The 25,692-nt window shown below is 43.4% G+C and overlaps 2 protein-coding genes across 2 annotated transcripts; both read right to left on the reverse strand.

Moving 5' to 3' along the window:
- Positions 1–7: 7 nt before the first annotated feature.
- LOC136179464 (interferon-induced protein with tetratricopeptide repeats 1-like) lies at positions 8–7,479 on the reverse strand. Its single transcript, XM_065956294.1, has 2 exons — positions 7,421–7,479; positions 8–1,371 (listed from the first exon to the last, which is right to left on the reverse strand). The coding sequence occupies exons 1-2, from the start codon at positions 7,477–7,479 to the stop codon at positions 72–74; spliced, it is 1,359 nt and encodes a 452-aa protein (XP_065812366.1). The 3' UTR covers positions 8–71.
- Positions 7,480–10,477: 2,998 nt separating this feature from the next.
- LOC136179465 (interferon-induced protein with tetratricopeptide repeats 1-like) lies at positions 10,478–16,461 on the reverse strand. Its single transcript, XM_065956295.1, has 2 exons — positions 16,379–16,461; positions 10,478–13,621 (listed from the first exon to the last, which is right to left on the reverse strand). Exons 1-2 carry the CDS (start codon positions 16,459–16,461, stop codon positions 12,274–12,276), a joined length of 1,431 nt encoding a protein of 476 aa, XP_065812367.1. The 3' UTR covers positions 10,478–12,273.
- Positions 16,462–25,692: the final 9,231 nt, after the last annotated feature.

The raw sequence follows: 25,692 nt of genomic DNA on the forward strand, positions 1-25,692 counted from the left end.
ATTCTTTTAAATTAGTTGTTGTTTTCTTTTGCTTGGACAAAATTGTTCCCCCTAAATTTGCCTCCCTATCTTTACTGCCTTGGCTCTTGCAGGTTTCCGAAAAACTCTTCAATTTCTCTGCACATTATGCGTCTTTGTTTATTCCTCTCCAAGATTCTGATGCTGTTCTCACGGAAGGAAGATTTTTCTGGTATTGCTGCTGCCTTCATGTGATACTGTATCGACCTGTGGGAGTCATTTTGATGAAAGAATAAATGATGTGCATATCTGTTGTAAAGCATCTGTTTGTCTGAAGGTTCTGCAGGTTCATTTTCGAGCAGTTTCTGAAATATCTGCTCAGCTTTGGCCTTGCTGTGACGTGACATTGCATAGATAATTGCGAGGTCAATTTCCTTTTTGAGTGGAGTGTGAGGGTAAAGAGAGAGCAGCTCCTCGTGGAGAGCGATTGCTCTGTCCATCATGCTTTGTTCTGGATCAGGGTAATCTCTCCTTTTATAAACGATCCTCCATCTGTAGCAGAACGCAACTAATCTCTTCAGATAATGCACATCTGGATGTTCTTTCAGAACTTCCTCTGCCAAATCAACGGCCTCATCAACTGATATGTATTTTATGTAAAGGTTTAGTAAGGCCCACATGCCACTGCTACTGCAGCACAGAGTGCTCACATTTCCAGCCAACTCACGGACTTCATCTCGAATGTTTTCTCCTTCATCAGCACGTTGGTCAAGGTAGAGTGCAGCGAGGTACAAGTTCTCTGGATCCCGTTCCTTGGCTTGTCTCATTTTCTCCAAGAGGTCAGGGTCCAGCATTGGGTCACTGAAGTTTTGGGCGTTCTTTAACCATATGACATAGCTGGTGTTCCAATCCATCATGTCCGCCTGCATCCTGGCAGCTTTCTCGTAGTAATCAACAACCAGAATCATGTCCTCTCCGAAGAACATCAGGGTCCAGGCCTTTTCAGCGCAGATCTCTGGATGGAGGTCGTCCTGGGATGGAGATGGGTATTTTTCCATCAGGGCATCAACCTTTGACAGGTAAGCCTGACTCTCCTCTAGATCTCCCAGGTGGTGGTGCAGCCAGGCCAGGTTCCCGTAGTTCACCACTAACCAAGGACCCTCATCTGCGTCTCTCAGCTTGTTGAGGGTCTCTGCAGCCTTCTGGAACAAACTGTTAGCCTCTTCATTTAACCCCAGTTTATACTGAATGAACCCCCACAGGTTGTAAATGTGGCCCAGCCATCTATTTCCCTTCTCTGTGCTGAAGTCCTCCATTTTGTCTTTCAGAAGTAAAAGTTTCGGCCTGCTGCGGTCCAGGTCCCAGGTGAAGTGGCACTGCAGGGACTCCAGTGTGGTTTGACTCTGAGCAGCACTGATGGAGAATAAAAAACAAACATTTAAACACATCAGCAGCTAGTTTTGATTCTTGTGTTCTTGTTTGTTATGTCTTGTCTCGCAATTTCTCCTCTACTCTTCTAAACCTGAGCTGTCAATCACTTTTATTACCCTATTATATAGTCAGATAATTAAGTAAACTTCTCAGATAAATAAAAAACCGACTAAATTATTTAGTGGACATCACTGCATGGGCTCAGGAACACCTCCAGGAGACATAGTCTGTGAACACAGCTCATCTCTGGATTCACAACGTTAGCTGAAACTCTACCATACAGAGAGCAAGCTGTATATAAACCAGATCCAGAAACATTGCTGGATTTCCTTGGGCCTGAGGTCGTTTAAAATGGACTAAGTCGAAGTGGAACACTGTCCTGAGTTCTGACAATTCACAATTTGAAATCTTTTTAGAAAAAATGGACGCTGCATCCTCCGGGGCTAAAGAGGAGAGGGACCATCTGGCTTGTTATCAGCGCTCAGATAAAAAAAACAGCACCTGTGATGGTATAGGGGTGCATGGGTAAACTGCACATCTGTCAAGGCTCCATGAATGCTGAACCATACATAAAGGTTTTGGAGCAACATATGCTGCCAAATAGAAAACCTCTTTTCTGGAAAGGCCTTGTTTATTGCAGCAGCATAATGTCAACCCACATTCTGCACAGTGACAACAGAATGGCTCACAAGTCAAAAACCTCATTTCCACCTAGCGGTCCGGTCAGTGGTCTGCACCTCCAAGGATATTTAAACATGGCACGTTTTCTGTTTGTCCTTTATTACTGCTGTCAGACGGAAAGTGGCGGTTCTTTTAACCAATCAACGGACTGCGATTTGTCTCGCTCCAACCTTTAGGGTTGGATTGGTACACTTTGCTCCTAATGTGGATCTAATGTGTTTGGATTAAATCTTTTATTGGATTTAAACCGTTGGGACTCAGTTTGATGAATTATTATGATCAGGAGAGTTCAGTAAACCTTTAAACGGTTAAAAGACGTTGTTTGTTTGTCGGTGGTCTGACAGATGGGTAGATTGTGACTGCTGTGGTGGTCTGACCTGCACACACTGGGCCGTCTGAGTAACAGGGTCAAATATGCTGGTGGATGACCGTTTATGTTTTTATAATTACCCAAAAGTAACTGGCAATTGTCTGTTTTGTCTTATTTTGTAGTCTGCAGCCCCTTCTTCCTGTGTTTTCTTCTTCTTTGGTTAGTATTATGTATCCGTTTTTCCGCCTCCCCTCTGCCCCTTTGTACGATTCCCTGTGGGAGAGTTGGGTGTCCATTGTTTTGCCTAAGTTAGAGAAACAATTAGATAAATCATCATAGAATAAATTGTTATTCCAACGATCAGAGGGAATTAGAAAAATCTATAGCTAACCTTGATGTTTTACTGTCGACTTCCCAAACACCTGACTTGTACAAAGAAAGGCTAGGACTCCATACAGAGCTTGACCTTCTTCTCACTACAGAAGCTGAATGTCTCCTCCTCCGCTCTCGTGGGTCTATGTACGAACATGCTGACAAGGCGGGTCGCCTTCTGGCCCACCAACTAAAGGCCAGATTGGCTTCCAACCAGATCACCCAGACACGAGACGAGTCAGGCTGTCTAACCTCTGACCCAGATAAGATAAACGACTTAATTAGGTCATTTTATTCTAAACTGTATACCTCCAAGTCCCCTAACGATGAAAGTCTATTATGTAATTCCTTTGATAAATTAATGTTACCGAAAGTTTTGCCTAATGACAGTCAGACACACTTCCTGAAATCAAAGAGGCCATTTGCTCAATGCCCATTGGCAATTCAACGGGCCCAGACGGGTATCCTGTAGAGTTTTTCAAACGGTTTTCTGACCTGCTTGCTCCACTCCTACTTGAAATGTTTAACCAATCATGCCACCTTGCCACCCACACTCATGCAAGCTTCTATATCTCTCATTCACAAGAAAGACAAGGACACAGCAAGCTGTGCATCCTATCGCCCAATTTCACTCCTTTCTGTTGACGTTAAAATTCTAGCTAAGGTCCTAGCCCGTCGCCTGGAGTCTATTATGCCCACAGTAATCTCAGAAGATCAGACAGGATTCATAAAGGGGAGGCACTCTTTTTCTAATGTCAGAAGGCTTCTCGGTATCATTCACACCCCGTCCTCTTCTACGGAACCTGAAGCTGTAATATCTCTCGAAGCAGAGAAGGCCTTTAACAGGGTGGAGTGGGCTTATCTCTTTTTCACTTTGCAACAGTTCGGTTTTAGTGCCAGCTTCATCTCCTGGATTAAGCTACTCTGCTCCTCCCCCTACGCATCTGTGTGTACAAACACACAGTGTTCAGAACCATTTCCTCTTTTTCGCAGCACTAGGCAAGGCTGTCCGCTCTCCTCACTGTTGTTCGCATTGAGCCGTTATCAGTTTTAAAGTTGGTCTGAGGGTTCAAAGGGATCAAAGGGGGGGGGGGGGGGGGGGATATAATTATAAGGAATATATCCTTTATTAAATCTATAAACAACATTATTTCTTCTTTTATTTGCGAGAACAGGTAAAACTTTACTCCAGAGGAGCAGGTCAGTGGGAGGGCTTGGGCTACCCAATTTTATCAGCTACTATTTGGCAGCCAATGTTCACAAAATTATACTTTGGTTTATCTCACCCCAGTGCAGCTGGTGCTGATTAGAGGCTGACTCCTGCTCTCCTTCCCTCCCTAAAGCAACGCCCATCTGTAATAATCATCTTTTTATACCAGCTAGGATTGGAATGGCCTGCGCTGTCTGGGTGACTTATACGTTAATGATGTTTTTGCCAGTTTCGAACAATTACGTTCTGCATTCAATTTAAATAGCTCCGACCTTTTTCGGTATTTTCAGCTCCGTAATTTTGCTAGGACCCACTCACCGGCATTCCCTCAAGTCCCAAACCCCAGTGGCATTGATCTGGCACTCAAGGCAAGAGTCTTGCCCAAAAGTCAGGTTTCCTACCTTTATGACCTCCTGTTCACAACTAACGAGTCCGCGGTAAATAAGATCAAGGCTGATTGGGAAAACGAACTACAAATCAACCTTTCTAAGGATTTCTGGAAAAAGGAATAATAAATTAGTTAATTATTGGCAATCCTTCTTTAAACCCATCTCCGACATTTTAGGTCTAAACATCAATCCATCCCTGCATATAGCTATTTTCGGGAGGTCTCCTGACGACCTTGTCACCTCGACCACTCAGGACAATGTTATTGCTTTTGCCTCTTTGATTGCCCGCAGGAAGATCCTTCTCTCATGGAAATCTTCACAACCCCCCTCCTTCAGATATGGGCATGGTGCAATCTGAACAGCGATATTTCAGCAACTGTCACAGTTTTATTTTAACACATCAGCAAAATCCATTTTCCATTACACAATCCACCTCTTCACTGCAGCCCCTGACACCATCAGCCACAGTATTCTACAATTCTAAAATTCTACAATTCACTTAACAGACGCTTTTATCCAAAGCGACGTACATCAGAGAGTAAGTACAACATAAGCAAGGATCTAGAAAAAAGGGAACAATGTCAGTAAGAGCAAACGATCAGCTTTGAGTCTGATTGGACACACAGGTGCTGACAGGAAGTGACCAGAGGCAAAGCACAACATTGACGGCAGTTCTTGGGAGCTCTAATCAGTATAGAAACCATCTTATAAGTCATGGTTATCAAACAAAAACAATCGTCACAACCGTCATCATCAATGATATCGAAACCATCATCATTAAGTTAGTAGGTATTCATGAAAGAGCTGGGTCTTTAGCTTTTTCTTAAAGGTGCAGAGGGACTCTGCAGATCAAATGGAGTTTGGAAGTTTATTCCACCACCGGGGGGCGACAGAGGAGAAGAGTCTAGTCAGAGACTTAGGACCCTGTTGTGAAGGTTGGATCAGACGCCTTTTATTGGCAGAGCGTGGGTGGGCGGGAGGGAGCGTAGACCTGGATGAGAGAGTTAAAGTAAGGAGGAGACGTTTTTGTGGCTGTTTTGTAAGCGAGCAGCAGAGTTTTAAATTTGATGCGAGCAGTAACTGGGAGCCAGTGTAAGGAGATGAACAGCGGAGTGACATGTGCTCTTTTGGGAAGGTTGAAGACCAGTCGTGCTGCTGCATTTTGTATCATTTGCAGAGGTTTGATAGTGCATGTAGGAAGACCTGCCAGTAGAGAGTTGCAATAATCGATGCGTGATATCACAAGAACCTGTACCAGGAGCTGTGTAGCGTGTTCTGACAGGTAAGGTCTGATCTTCCTGATGTTGTACAGGGCAAATCGACATGACCGGGCAATCGAAGCTACATGAACCTTAAAAGTTAGCTGGTCATCGATCATGAAACCCAGGTTCCGGGCAGACTTTGTGGGCATGAGTTTGGTTGTTCCAAGCTGGATATTGATCTGTGGTTGCATAGAGGGACTGGCTGGGATGATAAGGAGCTCAGTCTCTGAAAGATTGAGTTGAAGGTGCTGTTCATTCATCCATTTAGAGATATCAGCAAGGCATGATGAGATTCTTGCAGAGACTGTAACATCGTCTGGTGGGAATGACAGGAAGAGCTGGGTATCGTCAGCATAGCAGTGGTATGAGAAGCCATGAGAGCGGATTATTGAACCAATTGAGCTTGTGTATATGGAGAAGAGAAGGGGACCAAGCACTGACCCTTGAGGTACCCCTGTGGATAAGCTGTGCGCTTTGGACACTTCTCCCTTCCACGACACTCTATAGCAGGGGTGTCCAAAGTGCGGCCCGAGGGCCATTTGACCCGTGACTTCAAATGAAGAATCAGAAGATTTTATTGATTAAGATTGGCACGTTATCTTATTTTTCATGTTAACAAGTGCTGAACAATATTCCTAAAACAGAAAATGTTCAGTAACATGTATGTTGTTGTTTTAAATCTACAGATTTGACTATTTTCCACATTTTTTTGTAAACTATGAAAAAAAAACATATGCAAAGTTTTTGCAAACAAGCGGACTGTTGTTTAACCATTTAATGACCTGAGCTAAATGAACCATGTTACAGGCTCTGAGAAAAAAACTAATAAAGTAGAACGAAGAAATCAAAATATTTGATTCCCTTTTATGAAAGGGTTTCTTTTGATTCTGATCTACAAAGCCTTACTATTTTTTCAACTATATTTAAAAGGGTAAGAAAAAAACCTGTGGCCCGCGAGCGTTTCTAACACGACAATTTTGGCCTGCAAGAAAAAAAGTTTGGACACCCCTGCTCTATAGGATCGCCCAGAGAGGTAGGACACGAACCAGCAGAGGGCAGATCCTGAGATGCCAAGTTCAGAGAGCGTGGATAGGAGGATTTGATGGTTGACTGTGTCAAAGGCAGCAGACAGGTCTAGCAGTAATAGAACTGAGGACTGACGATTCTGTTACTGACAGTAGTGCAGTTTCAGTAGAGTGGCCCCGCTTAAAGCGTGACTGATTTGGGTCAAAAAGATCGTTTCTGGACAGGAACTCAGAGACTTGCTTAAAGACTGTGCGCTCAAGTATTTTTGACAGAAAGGGCAGAAGAGAAACCGGTCTGTAGTTTTCAACCTGGGCTGGGTTTAGTGTGGGTTTTTTGAGCAGAGGGGTGAACTGACCTTGCTTGAATGCGGTGCTTCTATCCAGCATAGAACACTCACTCAACTTCACTGGCACTGCTCTTTCCTGGTTAAAATCCTACCTCACCGACAGACAACAGTTTATCAAAATCCATCTTTAACTTGTTTTTATTAATATTAGCTTAAAGTGATACACTTGATACCCTTCTGTTTCTAAAAATGATCATCCAAAGTCCTTAATAAACTCCAATACATCCAGAACTGTGCTGCACCCCGTCTCACCCACACCCGATCCAGTAAACCCCTCACCCCTGTCCTATATATCTCCACTGGGTCCCTGTCTCGTACCGTATCCGATTCAAAATCCTGCTCCTTACACATAAAGCCCTTAACCACCAGGTCCCCTCCTATCTCACAGTTCACCCTCACACTCCTGCACGCAGCCTCCATTCTTTAAAAGCCAACCTCCTGTCTCCCCCACTTGGAACCAAGCGACGAACCCGGGGGGACAGAGCCTTCTCCATAGCTGCCCCCTCCCTCTGGAAACTCACTCCCTACACACATTCAACACTGCACTGACCCTTCTACATTCAAATCACTAATCAAAATTCACCTCTCCAAATAATCTTTTAATCTATGATTGTGATGTGTGTTCTGTATATCTGTCGCTGCACCTTTATGTTGTTTTATTTATGATTTGTGTGTAATGTTGCAGTGTCTGTTAGTCTGTCCTTACTGTTCTGATCCTTCTGTCTTTTTAACAAATGTACAGTGTCTTGAAATTGAAACTTATAAATAAAATGTATTATTATTATTTTACCCCAGACAAACAAAAAGTCACAAAAGCAACAAAGTGAGAAAAGTAAATTTATGAAACACTAAAATAATGAAGCTAAAGGGGAAGAAAAAGACTAAAAGGAAAGGGTTTGGAATTAATAAATTAAAAACATGTAAACATTCGTATGCAAGTCAGATACTCACCTCATCTTTCTACTGTTTCTTCCTCTCAGTCGTTTTCTTAAGATGACTTAGTCGAGCAGATGTTTCCTCTTGATGGTGCTCTCTGGTTACAGTCGCTCCAGCTTCAGCTCTCTAGTCTGGATGACGTGATGTGCAGCAGCAGCTTTAATTGTCTGTGATAGAGGCGTGACACTTTCCTTATCAGCAGGATGTTATGTGACTTTCCTTTCCTTTCTTAAGAATTAAAACTTAAAGTCTCAATATGTTGTCAGTTTTGGTGCACTTTGGCGCCATCAGAAGGTCTCTGAGTGCAACTGCAGTGTCATAAAAACGGTCACGCCTCCCCCTCTGACACCATGTGCATTTGTTGACAAACAAAGGGTGAGGAATCCGGCAGAGACGCTGTGAGAAGATGAGGAACCACGCAGACTCAAAAGGTACAGTAATATTACCAGATTTTGATGGAGCCTGAGTGTCTGCAGCCCGTTGTCTAGTTTGTTTATTCAACTGTTACCATGACAACTATAGGTCGTGGATAAATGGCTACATAGATCGGTTTGTAAGGTTACAAACTTTTTGGAGACAAAAGTAAAGCTGCTAAACGTAAGACAATGATGACGTCACCGGTAATGATGCAGCTCGGAGTGACTATGGGGTTTCCTATTGCGCGAGACGCTAGCTTAACATTCAGTACATTAGCCGTTAACATTCACGACTAATGAATAACTTTATGAATATTATTCAAAACTCCACAGAACTGATACGGGATGAATCGAATATGATCAGTAACTGAAAACCACAGTTTGATTACATCTAAACAACTAAAAAAATACTATAAAATGTGTTTATCGACGGAGTGTGAATCATCATTAACTTACCTCCGACCAAGCTGTCAACGGCTCTGACCACATTCCTGACGTCATCACTCACACTGTGGTAATTCTAGAGTCTGTTGGGGATTATTCCTCTTCATTTTACTTTGTTGACTTTCAGAAACAAATTTTGGTTTTCAAAGCAATAATGTATGTGACACTTAGCAGGGCAACAACAGTGAGTGCTGTCAGATGGGGCCCCCTTAGGGAGGTTTCCTACTGTCATTTTGGGGCACTGCTTTGGTTTACATTTGTGAGCCCTGAGGGGCCCCTACTGGTCTGGGGCCCCAAGCAGTTGGGGCACACACACACAGACTCCAAAATAAACAGGCAGGAGAATAATGTAAAACTCAAAAGAAGATATAAAATGAAAAACAAGTGTTTTGGGGAAAGTCTTATGCTGTCAATATCAACCTGTTACACTGACAGAGTATGAGGTTTTTGTTTTTCAACATCGGTTTTCCTTTTATTCCAGGATTCAGCCCAAAACTTCAATTCACCATCAATGATGAGCCGGAGCCCGGAGTGGGACGGAGTCAGTACAGGAATGCAGCATATAGACAATGTGTGTTATGGAAAATCAACAGGAGAGATACAACAAGTCACAATATACATGGGTAACACTTTACAATAAGGTACACACATTTTGCATACTTACTGGGAGACGAATGGGAAACTAACCACTAGATATAATCCAGAGTGCATATGTGAAAAGGGCTCTAGGTAACCATTAGTTAACAGGTAGATTTATGTGGTTTATCCAGCTTTCATTATCCGTTAAATAATAATTCACTACTCTACAAAATGTGATGAAGAAGTACTCAATATCTACCCAGTACTGAGTGGTTTTCTAATGGTTACTTGAAACTTTAATCACGTTATTTTTGCATTCCAGCATGAGCATACAAAATAAAGTTTGGGTTTGGTTCTACATTACACAAATTTTCTACCAACATAACTTGAACTGCTCTTCTGCTGTTGCTCGTTTGGAGCAACAAGTGGTTCATCCATGCCATGATTGATGGTTAGTCTTTCACTGTGCCAAGACACACATGATCAGAACATGTGCTGCTGTGAAATGTTCTTATTCTTCCTGACACAATAAGTGTATAAAAGGCTCAGACAGTAGGTGGCCTTCCTGTTAATTGCTCACGCTCCTCCTGCATGTTGATGACGTAAGCATCTCAAGCTTTTTGCTTCTGCCTTTTCCTTTTCAGTCGCTACATAACACATGACTGTTGACTCTGTTTGAACTGTCTGTATTGTTTAAAAATGATTGTATATGTATAATGGCTGAATAAAATACTCATACATACATGATCAGTTTGCCAGCGTGCGTGTGTTCGGAGAGGAGAGCGGCAGATTATAAATTCACCGTACTCTGCAACATGATGATGAATCAGTTTATGGACGCCATCTTGTAATACTCTTAGTTCACCAGCAGATGCCGCCTGTGCTAGTTGTAAACCCAGGCAGTAAAGTGTATGTGAAGTTGTTAATCTGTCTAAAGAGCTAATTTCTTTCATTTATGTTCATTGAACTCGAATATTTCTGCCAAATAACTTACTCTAATAATTGTCAGACGCTTATGATCTGACGAGGCTTAAATTTCTAGCTCCGTCCTCCCGATAGTTTAGAACTGAAGAAGGTGAAACCACTGAAACAAAAAACTTCAAGACGATTTCTTGGTGTGCACACTGTTCATTTATTGGTATAAAGCTTAAACACAGCTTGAGCAAACAGGAGCATCTTAATATATAATTTTCAGGTAACAGAAAATACATTTTCACATGAACAATGAGGACTTTAAATTTCTGAAGCGAAGCACATTCATATAAAATCCATTAATTCTAAAATCTGAAAATACAGCATTGAAAAAACACAACAGAAGCAAAATACATGATAATCACAATTCACACATTTCTTCATTAAATATTCACCATGACGACCGTGTTTTACAAAGGACGTCACACCTACCAGGAGCTAGGGTGTAAGATTTAAAGGTCACATAGTCTCCTCCTCTTCAACCAGTTAAAAAAATTCTCAGAACTTCCAAAAACATGTGTGAAGTTTCTTGTTCTAAATCCACTCTGATCCTGTATTTGATCATGCCTATAAACCCCTCTATTTCAGCCCTGCTCAGAACAGGCTGTTTCTGTGTCTGTACCTTTAAATATGTAAATGAGCTGTGTCTGACCACGCCCTGTCTCTGGAAGGGCTTGGGTGTACTTGGTCTTTCTCGCTCCATGTCCTATTGTTTACGGTAAGAAGGCAGACTCAGAGGGCAGAACAAACACCTAGCTGTGGGAGTGTCACCCACCTGGGGGAGGGGCTACTGCCCTTTGTGATGTCATGAAGGGAACTCCGTCCTGAATTAGTAAGACATTCCCAACTCTCTCGCTCTCTCTCTCTCCCCTGTTTCTAACTCTATTTACTGTCCTATCTCTAAATAAACGCATAAAAGCCCAAAAATAAAAATAATTAAGAAAATATATATATATTTTTTTTTTAACCAGGAAAAAGTCTCATTGAGATTAAAAATCTCTTTTACAAGAGCATCCTGGCCAAGACAGGCAGCAGCACAATTACAGGGTTTCAGACATAAAACACTTAACAACAATGGACATAAATACAGGAATCACAAAAAGAACCAGTTCACCAGAATCTGTCATAAGTCATGAGCAACAAAGCGATCAAAAAGGACAATACGAGTTAGCTAAAAAATCTACAGTTAGATATTTCTGCCTCCAGATCATTAAGACCACCTTTAAAAACATTCAAGGAAACCAGCTCCCGAAGACTTAGAGTATCTTGCAACCGATTCCAAGAAGAGGGAGCAGCATACTTGAACGCCCTTTTTCCTAATTCCGTACGGGCTTTAGGGATGGTAAGAAGGTGAAGATGGTAACTTCCATTACTTTATATGTAGCTCTGTAGGTAGGATGGAAGCAGACCGAGAATACCCTTATAAATAAAAATGCCAGTGATTTAGTCTACGTGCAGACAAGGCAGTCCAACCAACCCGAGCATACAAGGAGCAGTGGTGAGTAAGGGCTTTTAGATTGGTGATAAACCTCAGTGCCCCATGGTAGACAGTATCCAACGCATGTAGGCTTTGCCAGGATGCGTGCACGTAAAGAGCATCGCCATAGTTTAGCACTGACATAAAAGTGGCAGCAACAAGTGTTTTTTTGGCCTTAAATGAAAAGCAAGACTTAATTCTAAAATAAAATCCTAATTTTAACTTGAGTTTTTTTTAACCTATTGTTAAATGTGAGACTTAAAAGAGAAAATAATAAAAGTAAACCTTCCTTTAATTTATTTCAAATAGTTTTGTATGGCAAGACATTTGTTTTTAGTTAGTTTTTATCCTTATTTTTTGGACGCCCTGGCAGAATTGGCCCCCTCCTGTTTTTCATTCTTCTCCAGGATTCTGTTGCTCTTTATTACCACGTGTGAAAGCAATACGCCTTTGTAGAATTATTATTATTTTTTTTTTGCTTGGACAAAATTGTCCCCCCTAAATTTGCCTCCCCATCTGGACTTCCTTGGCTCTTGCAGATTTCTGAGAAACTCCTCTATTTCTCTGCACATTATGCCTCTGTCTTTAGTCTTCTCCAGGATTCTGATGCTGTTCTCACGGCTGAAGGATATTTCTGGTATTGCTGCTGCCTTCATGTGATACTGTGTCGATCTGTGGGAGTCATTTAGATTAAAGTATAAATGATTTGCATATTTGTTGTATAGCATCTGTTTGTCTTCAGGTTCTGCAGGTTCATTTTTGAGCAGTTTCTGAAATATCTGCTCAGCTTTGGCCTTGCTGTGATGTGACTTTGCATAGATAGTTGCGAGGTCTGTTTCGTTTCTGAGTGAAGAGTGAGGGTAAAGAGAGAGCAGCTCCTCGTGGAGAGTGATTGCTCTGTCCATCATGCTTTGTTCTGGGGAACTACTGCTTTTATAAATGATCCTCCATCTGTAGCAGAGCGCAACTAATTTCTTCAGATAACACACATCTGGATGTTCTTTCAGAACTTTCTCTGCCAAATCAATGGCCTCATCAACTGATATGTATTTTATGTAAAGGTTTAGTAAGGCCCACATGCCACTGCCACTGCAGCACAGAGTGCTCACATTTCCAGCCAACTCACGGACTTCATCTCGAATGTTTTCTCCTTCATCAGCACGTTGGTCAAGGTAGAGCGCAGCGAGGTACAAGTTCTCTGGATCCCGTTCCTTGGCTTGTCTCATTTTCTCCAAGAGGTCAGGGTCCAGCATTGGGTCACTGAAGTTTTGGGCGTTCTTTAACCATATGACATAGCTGGTGTTCCAATCCACCATGTCCGGCTGCATCCTGGCAGCTTTCTCGTAGTAATCAACAACCAGCTTCTTATCCTCTCCGAAGAACATCAGGGTCCAGGCCTTTTCAGCGCAGATCTCTGGATGGAGGTCGTCCTGTGATGGAGATGGGTATTTTTCCATCAGGGCATCAACCTTTGACAGGTAAGCCTGACTCTCTGCTTGATCTCCCAGGTGGTGGTGCAGCCAGGCCAGGTTCCCGTAGTTCACCACTAACCAAGGACCCTCATCTGCATCTCTCAGCTTGTTGAGGGTCTCTGCAGCTTTATGGAACAAACTGTTAGCCTCTTCATTTAACCCCATCTTATACTGAATGAACCCCCACAGGTTGTAAATGTGGCCCAGCCATCTATTTCCCTCCTCTGTGCTGAAGTCCTCCATCTTGTCTGTGAGACGTAAAAGTTTCGGCCTGCTGCGGTCCAGGTCCCAGGTGAAATGGCACTGCAGGGACTCCAGTGTGGTTTGACTCTGAGCAGCACTGATGGAGAATACAAAAACAAACATTTAAACACATCAGCAGCTAGTTTTTTGCTTTGAAGTGTGCTATGTTTGGATGTTTACTGTTCATCTCCCATGAAGAAAATAAGATGTTTTAAAGGAGCAATATGTAACTCAGACACCTAGTATTTAAATGAGTACTGCAGTTAAAATTCTAAACATTGTATGGTCACAAATTAGACGACACTTTGGGTGGCTTTCCCTCCCTAAAGCAACGCCCATACGTAATAATCACCTTTTTATACCAGCTAGGATTGACCCACGATTTACATCTTTGGAGAGGAATGGCCTGCGCTGTCTGGGTGACTTATACATTAATGATGTTTTTGCCAGTTTCGAACAATTACGTTCTGCATTCAATTTAAATAGCTCCGACTTTTTTTTTTATATTTTCAGCTCCGTGATGTTGCTAGGACCCACTCACCGGCATTCCCTCAAGTTCCAAACTCCAGTGGCATTGATCTGGCACTCAAGGCAAGAGTCTTGCCCAAAGGTCAGGTTTCCTACCTTTATGACCTCCTGTTCACAACTAACGAGTCCGTGGTAAATAAGATCAAGGCTGATTGGGAAATCGAATTACAAACCAACCTTTCTGAGGATTTCTGGAAAAATCTCTTGGGTCTGTTAATTCATCTAACACTAACACCTCCAGTCTGGTTAAGAAGGCTCTTCAACGCCTCTTTTTCCTGAGGACACTGAATAGACACCACCAGTCTTCAGCTGTACCGATGAACTTCTACCGCTGTGTGATCGAGAGCATCCTGACCAGCAGTGTCACAGTCTGGTACGGAAACTGCTCTGTCACAGACCGTAAGGCGCTACAGCGGGTGGTAAAAACCGCCCAGCGTATCACAAGGTGTCCACTTCCTGTCATTGAGGACGTCCAAAAAAAACGCTGTCCGCGGCGACCTCACAGCATCCTTAAAGACTCCTCCCACCCTGCCCACAGACTGTTTACCCTCCTGCCCTCCGGTAGGCGCTTCAGAAGCCTCCGGACCAGAACCAGCAGACTGATCATTTAGTCTATGGCGCTGCGCGAGTTGCGACTAGCAGTAGTGGTCTGTCTTTATTCGTCTGTTTTCTAATGTCGTCAGTGTATAATCGACCAGAAACAACCTGATTTATAGCTCACTGCTCGTCCCGGACCAGATATGATCACTGGCAAATTTCTTAAAGTATGTGCAGATCAGTTATGTGATGTTTTTACAGATCTTTTCAACTTGTCATTTACTGTGCACAAGGTCCCCAAGCTGTGGAAGGATTCTATTGTTGTACCTGTGGCTAAGAACAAATCTCCCAAAGAGCTAAATGACCTGAGGGATGTGGCTCTGACTTCAGTAGTAATGTAGACTTTTGAACAATTGGTCAAAAGAGTTCTGACCAATCATGTTCAGGGCCTGCTTGACCCGATGCACTTTGCATATCAGTCAAACAGAGGTGTGGCTGATGCCACTATTACTCTATTTAACTATTCATATAAACATCTCGAGGGTATAAAAACACATGCAAGGCTTTTATTTGTAGATTTCTCCTCAGCTTTTAATACAATCCAACCCCACATTTTAGAAAAGAAACTGCTGTCCCATTTTAACCTTGATGCTGGGTTGGTGAAATGGATCTTGAACTTTTTAACTTGCAGGCCTCAGGCAGTCAGGGCAAATGGTGCCCTATCCGAGAAGTGGCTGTCATCCACAGGCTCACCACAGGGGTGTGTCCTGTCCCCTTTATTGTATATTTTATATACAAATGACTGTAGGAGCACCTATGACAACAGGCATCTCCTGAAGTTTGCAGACGATACTGTTCTAATCAGTCTGCTCCAGGATGGAGACGTCGATCACGGGCCTGTTGTGAAGGACTTTGTGGAGTGGTGCGACCGCCACTTCTTAAAGATCAATGTCAAAAAAACAAAAGAGATGGTCATTGATTTTCGGAAAATCTCCCACTCAACCTTCCCGCCTATGATCAAAGGTACACCTGTGGAGAATGTTGAGTGTTACAAGTACCTGGGCACTGTGATTGACAAGAACACAGATGCAATCTGCAAAAAGGGCTTTCAGAGACTCTACTTTCTGCGCAGAATGAACACTTTTAATGTGGACAAGACACTGATGGTTTTATTCTACCGCTCTTTTATAGAGTCAATTTTAACCTTTTGTTTTATCTCATGGTATGGTAACCTTTCTGTTCAGAACAAAAATCGTCTTTCCAATATTGTCAATACAGCCAGTAAAATAATCGGCGCTCAGCAGCTTTCATTGTCAGAAATCTGGAACAGATAAGTTGTTAGAAAAGCAAAGTCTATCTTGTCCAGCTCTGACCATCCTCTCTTAGAGGAATTTGTTCTTCTCCCCTCAGGTCGGAGGTACAGGCTGCCCAGGGCTAAGGCAAACAGATCTAAATTTTCATATGTTCCTCTTGCAATTAATGCTCTTAATCTTCTTTAAATCCTTGACTGCACTTTCAAGCAGAGCAAGCACATGTATTTATTTATACCATTTGAGTGAAACTTCTCAACGAACAGTGAGTTTTTATATTTTATATTTCTTGGTTGTATTTCATCACGTTGTGTTGCTCAACTTATGTCTGTTTATCTGTCGTGTTTTTGTGTCCACTGTTGCAAATCAAATTTCCCTTCCAGGGACAATAAAGATCTGAACTGAACTGAAGAACAGCTTTTTCCCCAGAGCTGTCTCTCTACTGAACTCTGCCCCCCAAACTCTGAACTTTATCTCACCTTCCGAACTCCGCCCCCTTTCCCCTGCACATCACCTCACACCCATCGTCCCCCCACCACTCCTCCTGGTCATACACACACATCTCTCATCCACCTGTATTATTATATAGTATGTTCATATCACCTCAATAAGTTATCGACCTGTACAATATGTCCATATTCTGTATATTATCTGTAATCTAGTATAGCATGCTCACTGCACCTTAATCTGTATATTATAATCCTAAAAATATCCTTATATTTATAGTATTTATTTATATTCATAGCATCCCATTAATCCAGCCATATATACCCAATAATTCACTTTTTCTGTAAATTTTGTAATTACTGTACATAACACAGATTCTTGCACTTTCTGCTTGTTGCACTTCTGGTGAGATGCCAAACCTCATTTCGTTACTCTATACTTGTATATGTGTAATGACAATAAAGTTGAATCTCATCTCATCATCTCATCTTCTAGCTGCGCTAGGCTGTCTCTCATCCAGTTTAAAGTGCTCCACAGACTTCATTACAGCAAATATAAACTCTCCAGAATATTTCCAGATACAATCGATGAAACTTGTGGTAGATGCTCCCAGGCTCCTTGCAACCTGACTCACATGTTTTGGTCCTGTTCTAAATTAGTTAATTATTGGCAATCCTTCTTTAAGCCCATCTCCGACATTTTAGGTCTAAACATCAATCCATCCCTGCATATAGCTATTTTCGGGAGGTCTCCTGACGACCTTGTCACCTCGACCACTCAGGACAATGTTATTGCTTTTGCCTCTTTGATTGCCCGCAGGAAGATCCTTCTCTCATGGAAATCTTCACAACCCCCCTCCTTCAAAGCATGGCTGCACGATGTCTTATTTCTCCTTAAGTTAGAGAAAATTAAATTCACTCTTAGAGGGTGCTCTGATAGGTTTTACACTCACTGGAGACCTCTGCTTCAAAATTTAGAGAAACTTTCACCTGACGAGGTATTATAGTAGTACACCATCGCCTGCCGATACCGATCCTTCCCTCTCGTGCTTTATCTTTTCATTTTACACAACGTCCTGATTTCTATTGAACCAGTGGGGTTGTTTGTTCTTAACATGTACTTCCTGTGCAGAGGTTTACGCAAAGGCCTCAGAGGATTAACAGGATATGGGCTTGGTGCAATCTGAACAGCGATATTTCAGCAATATGTGACAGCAACTGTCACAGTTTTATTTTAACACATCAGCAAAATACATTTTCCATTACACAATGCACCTCTTCACTGCAGCCCCTGACACCATCAGCCACAGTATTCTTCTATCCAGCTTAGAACACTCACTCAACTTCACTGGCACTGCTCTTTCCTGGTTAAAATCCTACCTCACCGACAGACAACAGTTTATCAAAATCCATCTTTAACTTGTTTTTATTAATATTAGCTTAATGTGATACACTTGATACCCTTCTGTTTCTAAAAATGATCATCCAAAGTCCTTAATAAACTCCAATACATCCAGAACTGTGCTGCACCCCGTCTCACCCACACCCGATCCAGTGAACCCCTCACCCCTGTCCTACATATCTCCACTGGGTACCTGTCTCGTACCGTATCCAATTCAAAATCCTGCTCCTTACACATAAAGCCCTTAACCACCAGGTCCCCTCCTATCTCACAGTTCACCCTCACACTCCTGCACGCAGCCTCCATTCTTTAAAAGCCGACCTCCTGTCTCCCCCACTTAGAACCAAGCAACGAACCTGGGGGGACAGAGCCTTCTCCATAGCTGCCCCCTCCCTCTGGAAACTCACTCCCTACACACATTCAACACTGCACTGACCCTTCTACATTCAAATCACTAATCAAAACTCACCTCTCCAAATAAGCTTTTAATCTATGATTGTGATGTGTGATCTGTTTATCTGTCGCTGCACCTTCATGTTGTTTTATTTATGATTTGTGTGTAATGTTGTAATGTCTGTTAGTCTGTCCTTACTGTTCTGATCCTTCTGTCTTTTTAACAAATGTACAGTGTCTTGAAATTGAAACTTATAAATAAAATGTATTATTATTATTTTACCCCAGACAAACAAAATGTCACAAAAGCAACAAAGTGAGAAAAGTAAACGTATGAAACACTAAAATAATGAAGCTAAAGGGGAAGAAAAAGACTAAAAGGAAAGGGTTTGGAATTAATAAATTAAAAACATGTAAACATTCGTATGCAAGTCAGATACTCACCTCATCTTTCTACTGTTTCTTCCTCTCAGTCGTTTTCTGAAGATGACTTAGTCGAGCAGATGTTTCCTCTTGATGTTGCTCTCTGGTTACAGTCACTCCAGGTTTAGCTCTCTAGTGTGGATGATGTGATGATGCAGTAGCAGCAGCTTTAAATGTCTGTGATAGAGGCGTGGCACTTTCCTTATCAGCAGGATGTTATGTGACTTTCATTTCTTCATTTCTTAAGAATTAAAAGTTAAAGCCTCAATATGTTGCAGGGCTCTCAAGTGTGACTGTGTGTGTGTGTGTGTGTGTGTGTGTGTGTGTGTGTGTGTGTGTGTGTGTGTGTGTGTGTGTGTGCGGTGTGTGTGTGATTATGGTTAGTGTTGTTTATTGTAGGTGTTTGATCAGAAACGCCAGTGCTGCCTGCTGCAATAGCTGCACCTCCTGAGGTGTGATGTCTCCAGCCTCAAGGAGCCTGTTGAGGGTAGCTCTGGTGGTGAAGCCAACATTCAGCTTTTCTCCTATCAGAGAGAGAAAAGAAAGTAAAAAGTAAAAGTAAAAGTAGTTCAAACAATATCTATGGGTTTTACCCATAGACTACATGTACATTTTATGCCCTTTCCATCACATCAGAGATCTCACTCAACTCATAACAACAATCTTCACAAAAAAAGTGTATTTTTGGACAATGAGCATACAGGTTTATCTCCTTATGAGACTTGAAAGCATTACCTGGCAGTTGGTTTAGTGTCATTGTAGAGGATGTCATGGACTTGTCGGCCCTGTAGTGCTATCGGCTTCATGAACCTTGCACACAGTTTCAAGATGAACTTCGTCATCTGCAAAATTGTAGTTCATAAAAGATTTCCATGTATTACTCGAAAAAGGACATATCAGCCAATGAAAAAATAGGCAGACATACTGGGCAGCAGGATAGCCCAACCTTTCCATTTTACCTCTCCATGGAGCAGGAAGATGGAGGACTTTTCTCTCTGGAGTAGAAGGTTCAGTGTGGAGAACATTGGCAGCGTTGCTTGAAAGAAGAGGAGATAGACTTCTGTCAGGGGGTTGGAAAATGCATCCACCAGGCTTAACCATCGCACTGAAATGTGCAGCAGCATTTCCATGTACTCGCTCCCATGGAAGTCACAAAATTCTGTAAAATATATATAACATCAATAGCAAACAAATAAAAAATGTTGCAATGCATTTTGTTTTATAACACTAGAGCTGTTTGAATCACAAACCTGCCAGGTAACCTTTACGGTTGGTGCTGCCCTTGAACCAGTACCCAACATCCACAGTCAGATCCTCTGGATCAAATCCGGATATCTGCAAAACATGAAATCAAAGATTTATTACAACACTATACAGCAAACATTTTTACTTGGCATTGGACTTAACAGATTGGTAATATTAAGTGTAAATGTTTGAACTTACTTCCAAAAACCTCTGCCCTGCATGTTTGGCAGTGTTGTGAATAATATGGCAGGGGCATCCATGTATGTAAATACTGCCATTTTCCCTCAGCAGTTAAGTTTAGAGCCGTTTCTTTGGTTCGATGTCCCTTGCCTTCTACATGCCTGCCTACGTCCCTCATGCCTTGATGGGCACAGGAGTTCTCTTGCCTGCAGATAGAGCACCAGTAGTAGGAGCTGGTAGTTCCGATTGTGAAGACTGGCCATTGGGTTGACCATTCAAGGAACACCTATAGGTGGCCGCTCCACATACTCCTCTCTTTTTCCCTTTTTCCAGTGGCTTCTCCACTGTCTACTCTATGGTGTCCTCCACCATCTCTTTCACTGACTCTTCCCCTACTGACACCCTAGCTGTCTCCTCCACTGCCTCCTCCTTCATTTCTTCCACTGCCTCCTCCACAGTCTCCTCCACTGCCTCATCTACTGCCTCCACTATTGCCTTCTCCACAGTCTCCTCCTCTGACCTGGCAGCCTTTTTAGGGAGCTGACCCTTCAGAGCGAAGCATGAAAGAATGCTCATTTGCCTCTTCCCTGACATCTTTGAAACAGACAAAGTTATTATTAATACTATGCATGGCCAGGATATAAAATATAATGAAATATTATGATTAAAAGTGGCCGACTGACTAAAATTGACTTTGCATTTGACATTTCATTTTCTGTATCTGCACAAAAATGGTCCAGCCTATTTCAAAAAAAGACTAGGCCAGGGCCCGTATTCACAAAGAATCTTTAGACACATGAGTGACTTACAAAAACATCCAAATTGCAAGGGAATAATTGTGCTTCTGTTTCAATAGCCCACGTCAGCAACAACAATTAGATAGCCTATATGTGAAAAGGCATAGCCTATTCGATAATTAAATGAAAATACTTTCATGCAAAGTGTCAGCGTACGAATGCATGTAGAAGTGTCCCTAGAGAGTTATCGTAGCTGCTGTAAAGCAGTTGTTGTTGTTGTTATCCTGTTTGCGGTACACAGGTTTGTGTGTAATAAAGTGGAAGCCGTAGATAAAGAAGCACTCCGCTTATGTGTCGTTTATTGTTTTCTCATTAAGTGTATCCGGTCCGACGAACCCAGAAAGCTCTGTTACATTGGTGGCAGCGGTGGTTCTTTCTGTCGGTTACCGGTTAATCTTTGTTTTGCCGTGCCGTCTACGTTCACGCTGCCGTTCATTAGCTTAGCTTCCTCAGTATAGCTAGCCCGCTAACCTGTTGAGCAGCGTAACGTTACTAAGTAGCGGACATGTGGTGCGGTTATGACGACCCTTTGAAACCCGGCACAGGGAGAATTACCGGCAGTTCGCCCGGCAGAGATGTTTGTGTTGACCTGCCTACTCCTTTTGCCGGCGATGGAAACCAGAGTTTCCTTGGCTGGGTGAGACAGTTGGAGGTGGCGGTCAGAGCGGCCCTGGGCTGCGGCAGCGACTATAATGATGAGCTGGTGGCCATCCTCCCCACCCGACTGTGCAAATCGGCGTTTCTGCTGTGGGACAGCCTTCCTGAAGCAGTTAAGTCGGACTATGCTGCTGTTAAAGAGAGATTGGGGATAGCTTTTGGGCAGAGACAGTATATGGACCGCTTCAGAGCTAACTTATCTGCTCGAGCATGAGCTCCCGGGGAGACCTTGGAGTTGTATGCAGCTGATGTGAGCCGACTCGTCGCGGAGGCGTTCCCGGATTATGGGGCCGTTGCACGGAGAGAGGAGAAGTTTCGTCGCTTCCTTGCTGGCCTGGATCCGGTGCTGAAAGCCAAGTGTCTTGAGCAGGGTGCTACGGATTTGGAGGAAGCTTTGACCATTGCGAAGTGTTGGGAAAATGCCAGAGAGAATGTGTGAGTACCTATCTGGTCACCCAGCTACCTGTAGGAACTTCAACTGTGCAGTCTGTGTCAGTGACGGATAATCTGCAGCGAGCTGTAAATAAATTGACAGATGAGATGTGCTTCATGAGGATGGAAATGAAAGAGATTTGTGATGAAAATCAAAGACTGAGAGCTGGGAAAAATGATAGACGAGAGCAATTGTTCCGCTCACCTTCAAGGGGACGCTGCAGCTGCACCTGTGGTGAGTGGGGATGCCAGTCAAACTTTAGACCGCCCCACTTCTTATGTAAGGGGGGTGGTTGAAGGAACTGAGGTGGCTGTGCTGGTGGACTCTGGGGCCACTGTGTCATTGATCAGTGAGAGCATTCGCATGTCTGTCCCTGCCCTGCGGAGCACGCCCCTGAGGAAGAATTACATTGACTCTCGTGCAGTAAATGAACAAATGCTGGATACGCTTGTACCTGGCTGCTGTAATGTGTCCCGAGCTGATGTGGTGACCATTCCCCGCTTGAGCGAAGCCTTGGTGCCAGGCAACGTCCGTTACCCCACGGGGGCCAGCGTTCCCACTGCAGGCCTTGACGGCTATTTGGAGCCCAACATTCCTGAGATGACTGGACTGGTGGTAGCTCACACAGTGACCAGGGTGAAAGATGGTGTGACTGTGGCTCGTGTCCTCAAGCCCACTGGTAGAGCTTTTGAGCTTAAACAGGGTCTTCACTTGGGTGAATTCTACCCAGTTCAGGAGACTGATGTGACACCACTTGTTTCCCCCTGTAACTGAGTGATGTTGATGACAGCCTTGATGCCCTCTCCGGCTCTTCCTGGTTCAGCACCCTCGACTTCTCTAACGGCTACTGGCAGGTGGAGGTGGTTGAGGACCGTGAGAAGACCGCCTTCACAACTGGCCGTGGCTTGTACCAATGGAGGGCCATGCCGATGGGTCCGACTAATTCACCAGCCACCTTCCAGCGCATGATGGAGCTGATCCTCAGAGGTCTGCCATGGCACATCTGCATAGTGTATCTGGATGATATATTGATATACAGTCGCACATTCAGGGACCACCTCGCCAACCTGGAGGAGGTCTTGACCAGGATAAAGTCTGCGGGCCTGAAGCTAAATCCTGGCAAGTGCCACTTTGCCAGGGATCACGTGGTGTTAAAGCCGCTCTCCTTCTGAGGTTAGAGCTTTTGTGGGTCTCTGTTTATATTACAGGCAATTTGTGAAGAATTTTTCACAATTTGCAGCCCCACTTAACCGCTTCGCTGGGAAAAATTCTTCTCCAGTGGTCACATTGCCCAGCTTTGCACTCCCGTTCAAAGTCTATACGGATGCATCTAAGGACTCTGTTGGGGGCGGTGTTGGCACAGGATGTGGACGGCTTGGAAAGGGTCATTGTCTATGCCAGCCAGGCTCTCACGCATGCACAGAAGCGCTGGTCCACCTTTGAAGCTGTGGGAGCTGTGGGCCGTGGTGTGGGCTGTGCATGAGTTTAGACATTATGTGGGACTGTCTGCCTTTACAATTGTGATTGATCATCGCCCATTGCTGGGGCTCAGGCACATGGCCATTGATAATAGCCCCACAGGACGGAGGGGTCGCTGGGTGCTGGAGTTGGACCCTTTCAACTGGACCATTATGCACAAGAACGGCCCTAGCCATAAAAATGCGGACGCTCTTTCCCGCAGGCCCGTTTCCCCTGGCTCTGTTGGGGCGACAACAGACCACGTTGTGGGCTCAGTGGACTGCTCTCCGGTCTCACCAGGAACATAATCTGACCTACAGACTGCTTATTCTCTCTGCTGCACTAACTCCGAACTGCAGGTTCATGTCAAGACATCCCATGGGGGGATCTCTGGTTGACTGCCCTCTGCAACGGGTGGCAGCAGATATTCTGGAACTGCCTGTGACATCTCGGGGGAATAGGTACGTGCTGGTTGTGGAGGATTATTTTACTAAGTTTGTTAATGTGTACACCCTTCCAAACCAGACTGCTCACACGGTTGCTCACTGTCTTTTTGAGGATTATGTTTTGCTGCATGGAGTCCCTGAGGTCCTGCACACCAACCACGGCCGCCAGTTTGAGGCGGACGTGATTCAGGGTCTCTGTCAGATGTTGGGGATCAAGAAAACATGCACCATGGCATACAATCCGAAGTCGGACGGAATGGTGGAACGCCATAATCGTACTCTGATTGACCAGCTTGCTAAGATGTTGCTCTCTCGTGGGGGCAAATGGGACAGTTATGTAAAACAGGTCGCTTTTGCATACGTGGTATGCATGGTTGGGACCTGCGACCTCCTGATCTAGGACTAAAAAACAGGTGTCAGAATAGCTGCTGAAATTAGCAAGAATTCAACTGGCTGTCTAGTTCACACACTCTGGTCAAACTGTTAGCTAATATTACTGATTACCAGCTGACTGGACACAATATTCCCCAACATACAGAAATCAAATGATGAGATGACTTACTGTATTAATACCATATGGTCCTCTTCTCCATAGACTGTAAATATAACGGTCCTCTCCCACGTCGGTCAGTCTGTACTTCAGCGAGCGTCTGAATCAAAGTGCGAGCGTCTTCTTTGTAACCAGAATGTAGCGTTGTTGTAGCGGGAATATCTAAATCTTACCCGGATACAGCAATGCTATTTATTGATTGGTTGTTGGGGTAGCTATATAAATATATATATATATATATATATATATATATATATATATATTTTTTTTTATTAACTGGTGCGTGGCAAGCTCCTTCTGATCTCTATGGGAAACCCACTTGATTCATATCTGTTTCACTGTTAAAAAAATAGCGGCGCAACTTGGTGGGCGTTATCCTGGTAATTTATGCGTGAGAAATACAAGGTGTGGCGTGTGAGCGTGTGAACAGGTTGAAATGTGTGTCTCTCACTCCCAATGCGTGAGATTTAGAGCATTGAATGTTGTCAGTTTTGATGCGCTTTGGCGCCATCAGGAGGTCTCTGAGTGCAACTGCAGTGTCATAAAAACGGTCACGCCTCCCCCTCTGACACCACGTGCATTTGTTGACAAACAAAGGGTGAGGAAGCCGGCAGAGACGCTGTGAGAAGATGAGGAACCACGCAGACTCAAAAGGTACAGTAATATTACTAGATTTTGATGGAGCCTGAGTGTCTGCAGCCCGTTGTCTAGTTTGTTTATTCAACTGTTACCATGACAACTATAGGTCGTGGATAAATGGCTACATAGATCGGTTTGTAAAGTTACAAACAATTTGGAGACAAAAGTGAAGCTGCTAAACGTGAGACAATGATGACGTCACCGGTAATGATGCAGCTCGGAGTGACTATGGGGTTTCCTATTGCGCGAGACGCTAGCTTAACATTCAGTACATTAGCCTTAACATTCACGACTAATGAATAACTTTATGAATATTATTCAAAACTCCACAGAACTGATACGGGATGAATCGAATATGATCAGTAACTGAAAACCACAGTTTGATTTCATCTAAACAACTAAAAAAATACTTTAAAATGTGTTTATCGACGGAGCGTGAATCATCATTAACCTTCCTCTGACCATTCTGTCAACGGCTCTGACCACATTCCTGACGTCATCACTCACACTGTGGTAATTCTAGAGTCTCTTGGGGATTATTCCTCTTCATTTTACTTTGTTGACTTTCAGAAACAAATTTTGGTTTTCAAAGCAATAATGTATGTGACACTTAGCAGGGCAACAACAGTGAGTGCTGTCAGATGGGGCCCCCTTAGGGAGGTTTCCTACTGTCATTTTGGGGCACTGCTTTGGTTTACATTTGTGAGCCCTGAGGGGCCCCTAC

The sequence above is a fragment of the Labrus bergylta genome, chromosome 6 (genome assembly GCF_963930695.1).
Source record: "Labrus bergylta chromosome 6, fLabBer1.1, whole genome shotgun sequence".
NCBI lineage: Eukaryota > Metazoa > Chordata > Actinopteri > Labriformes > Labridae > Labrus > Labrus bergylta.

Bases quoted from the DNA above. Each gene is read 5' to 3' on its own strand.
- LOC136179465 (XM_065956295.1), bottom strand. From the start codon at position 16,461: ATGTGTGTGTATGACCAGGAGGAGTGGTGGGGGGACGATGGGTGTGAG. The intron at 13,622-16,378 runs GTGAGATAAAGT...ATTCTCCATCAG, and splicing joins AAGGGGGCGGAGTTCGGAAG to TGCTGCTCAGAGTCAAACCA.
- LOC136179464 (XM_065956294.1), bottom strand. From the start codon at position 7,479: ATGGAGAAGGCTCTGTCCCCCCGGGTTCGTCGCTTGGTTCCAAGTGGG. The intron at 1,372-7,420 runs GTTGGCTTTTAA...ATTCTCCATCAG, and splicing joins CCAAGTGGGGGAGACAGGAG to TGCTGCTCAGAGTCAAACCA.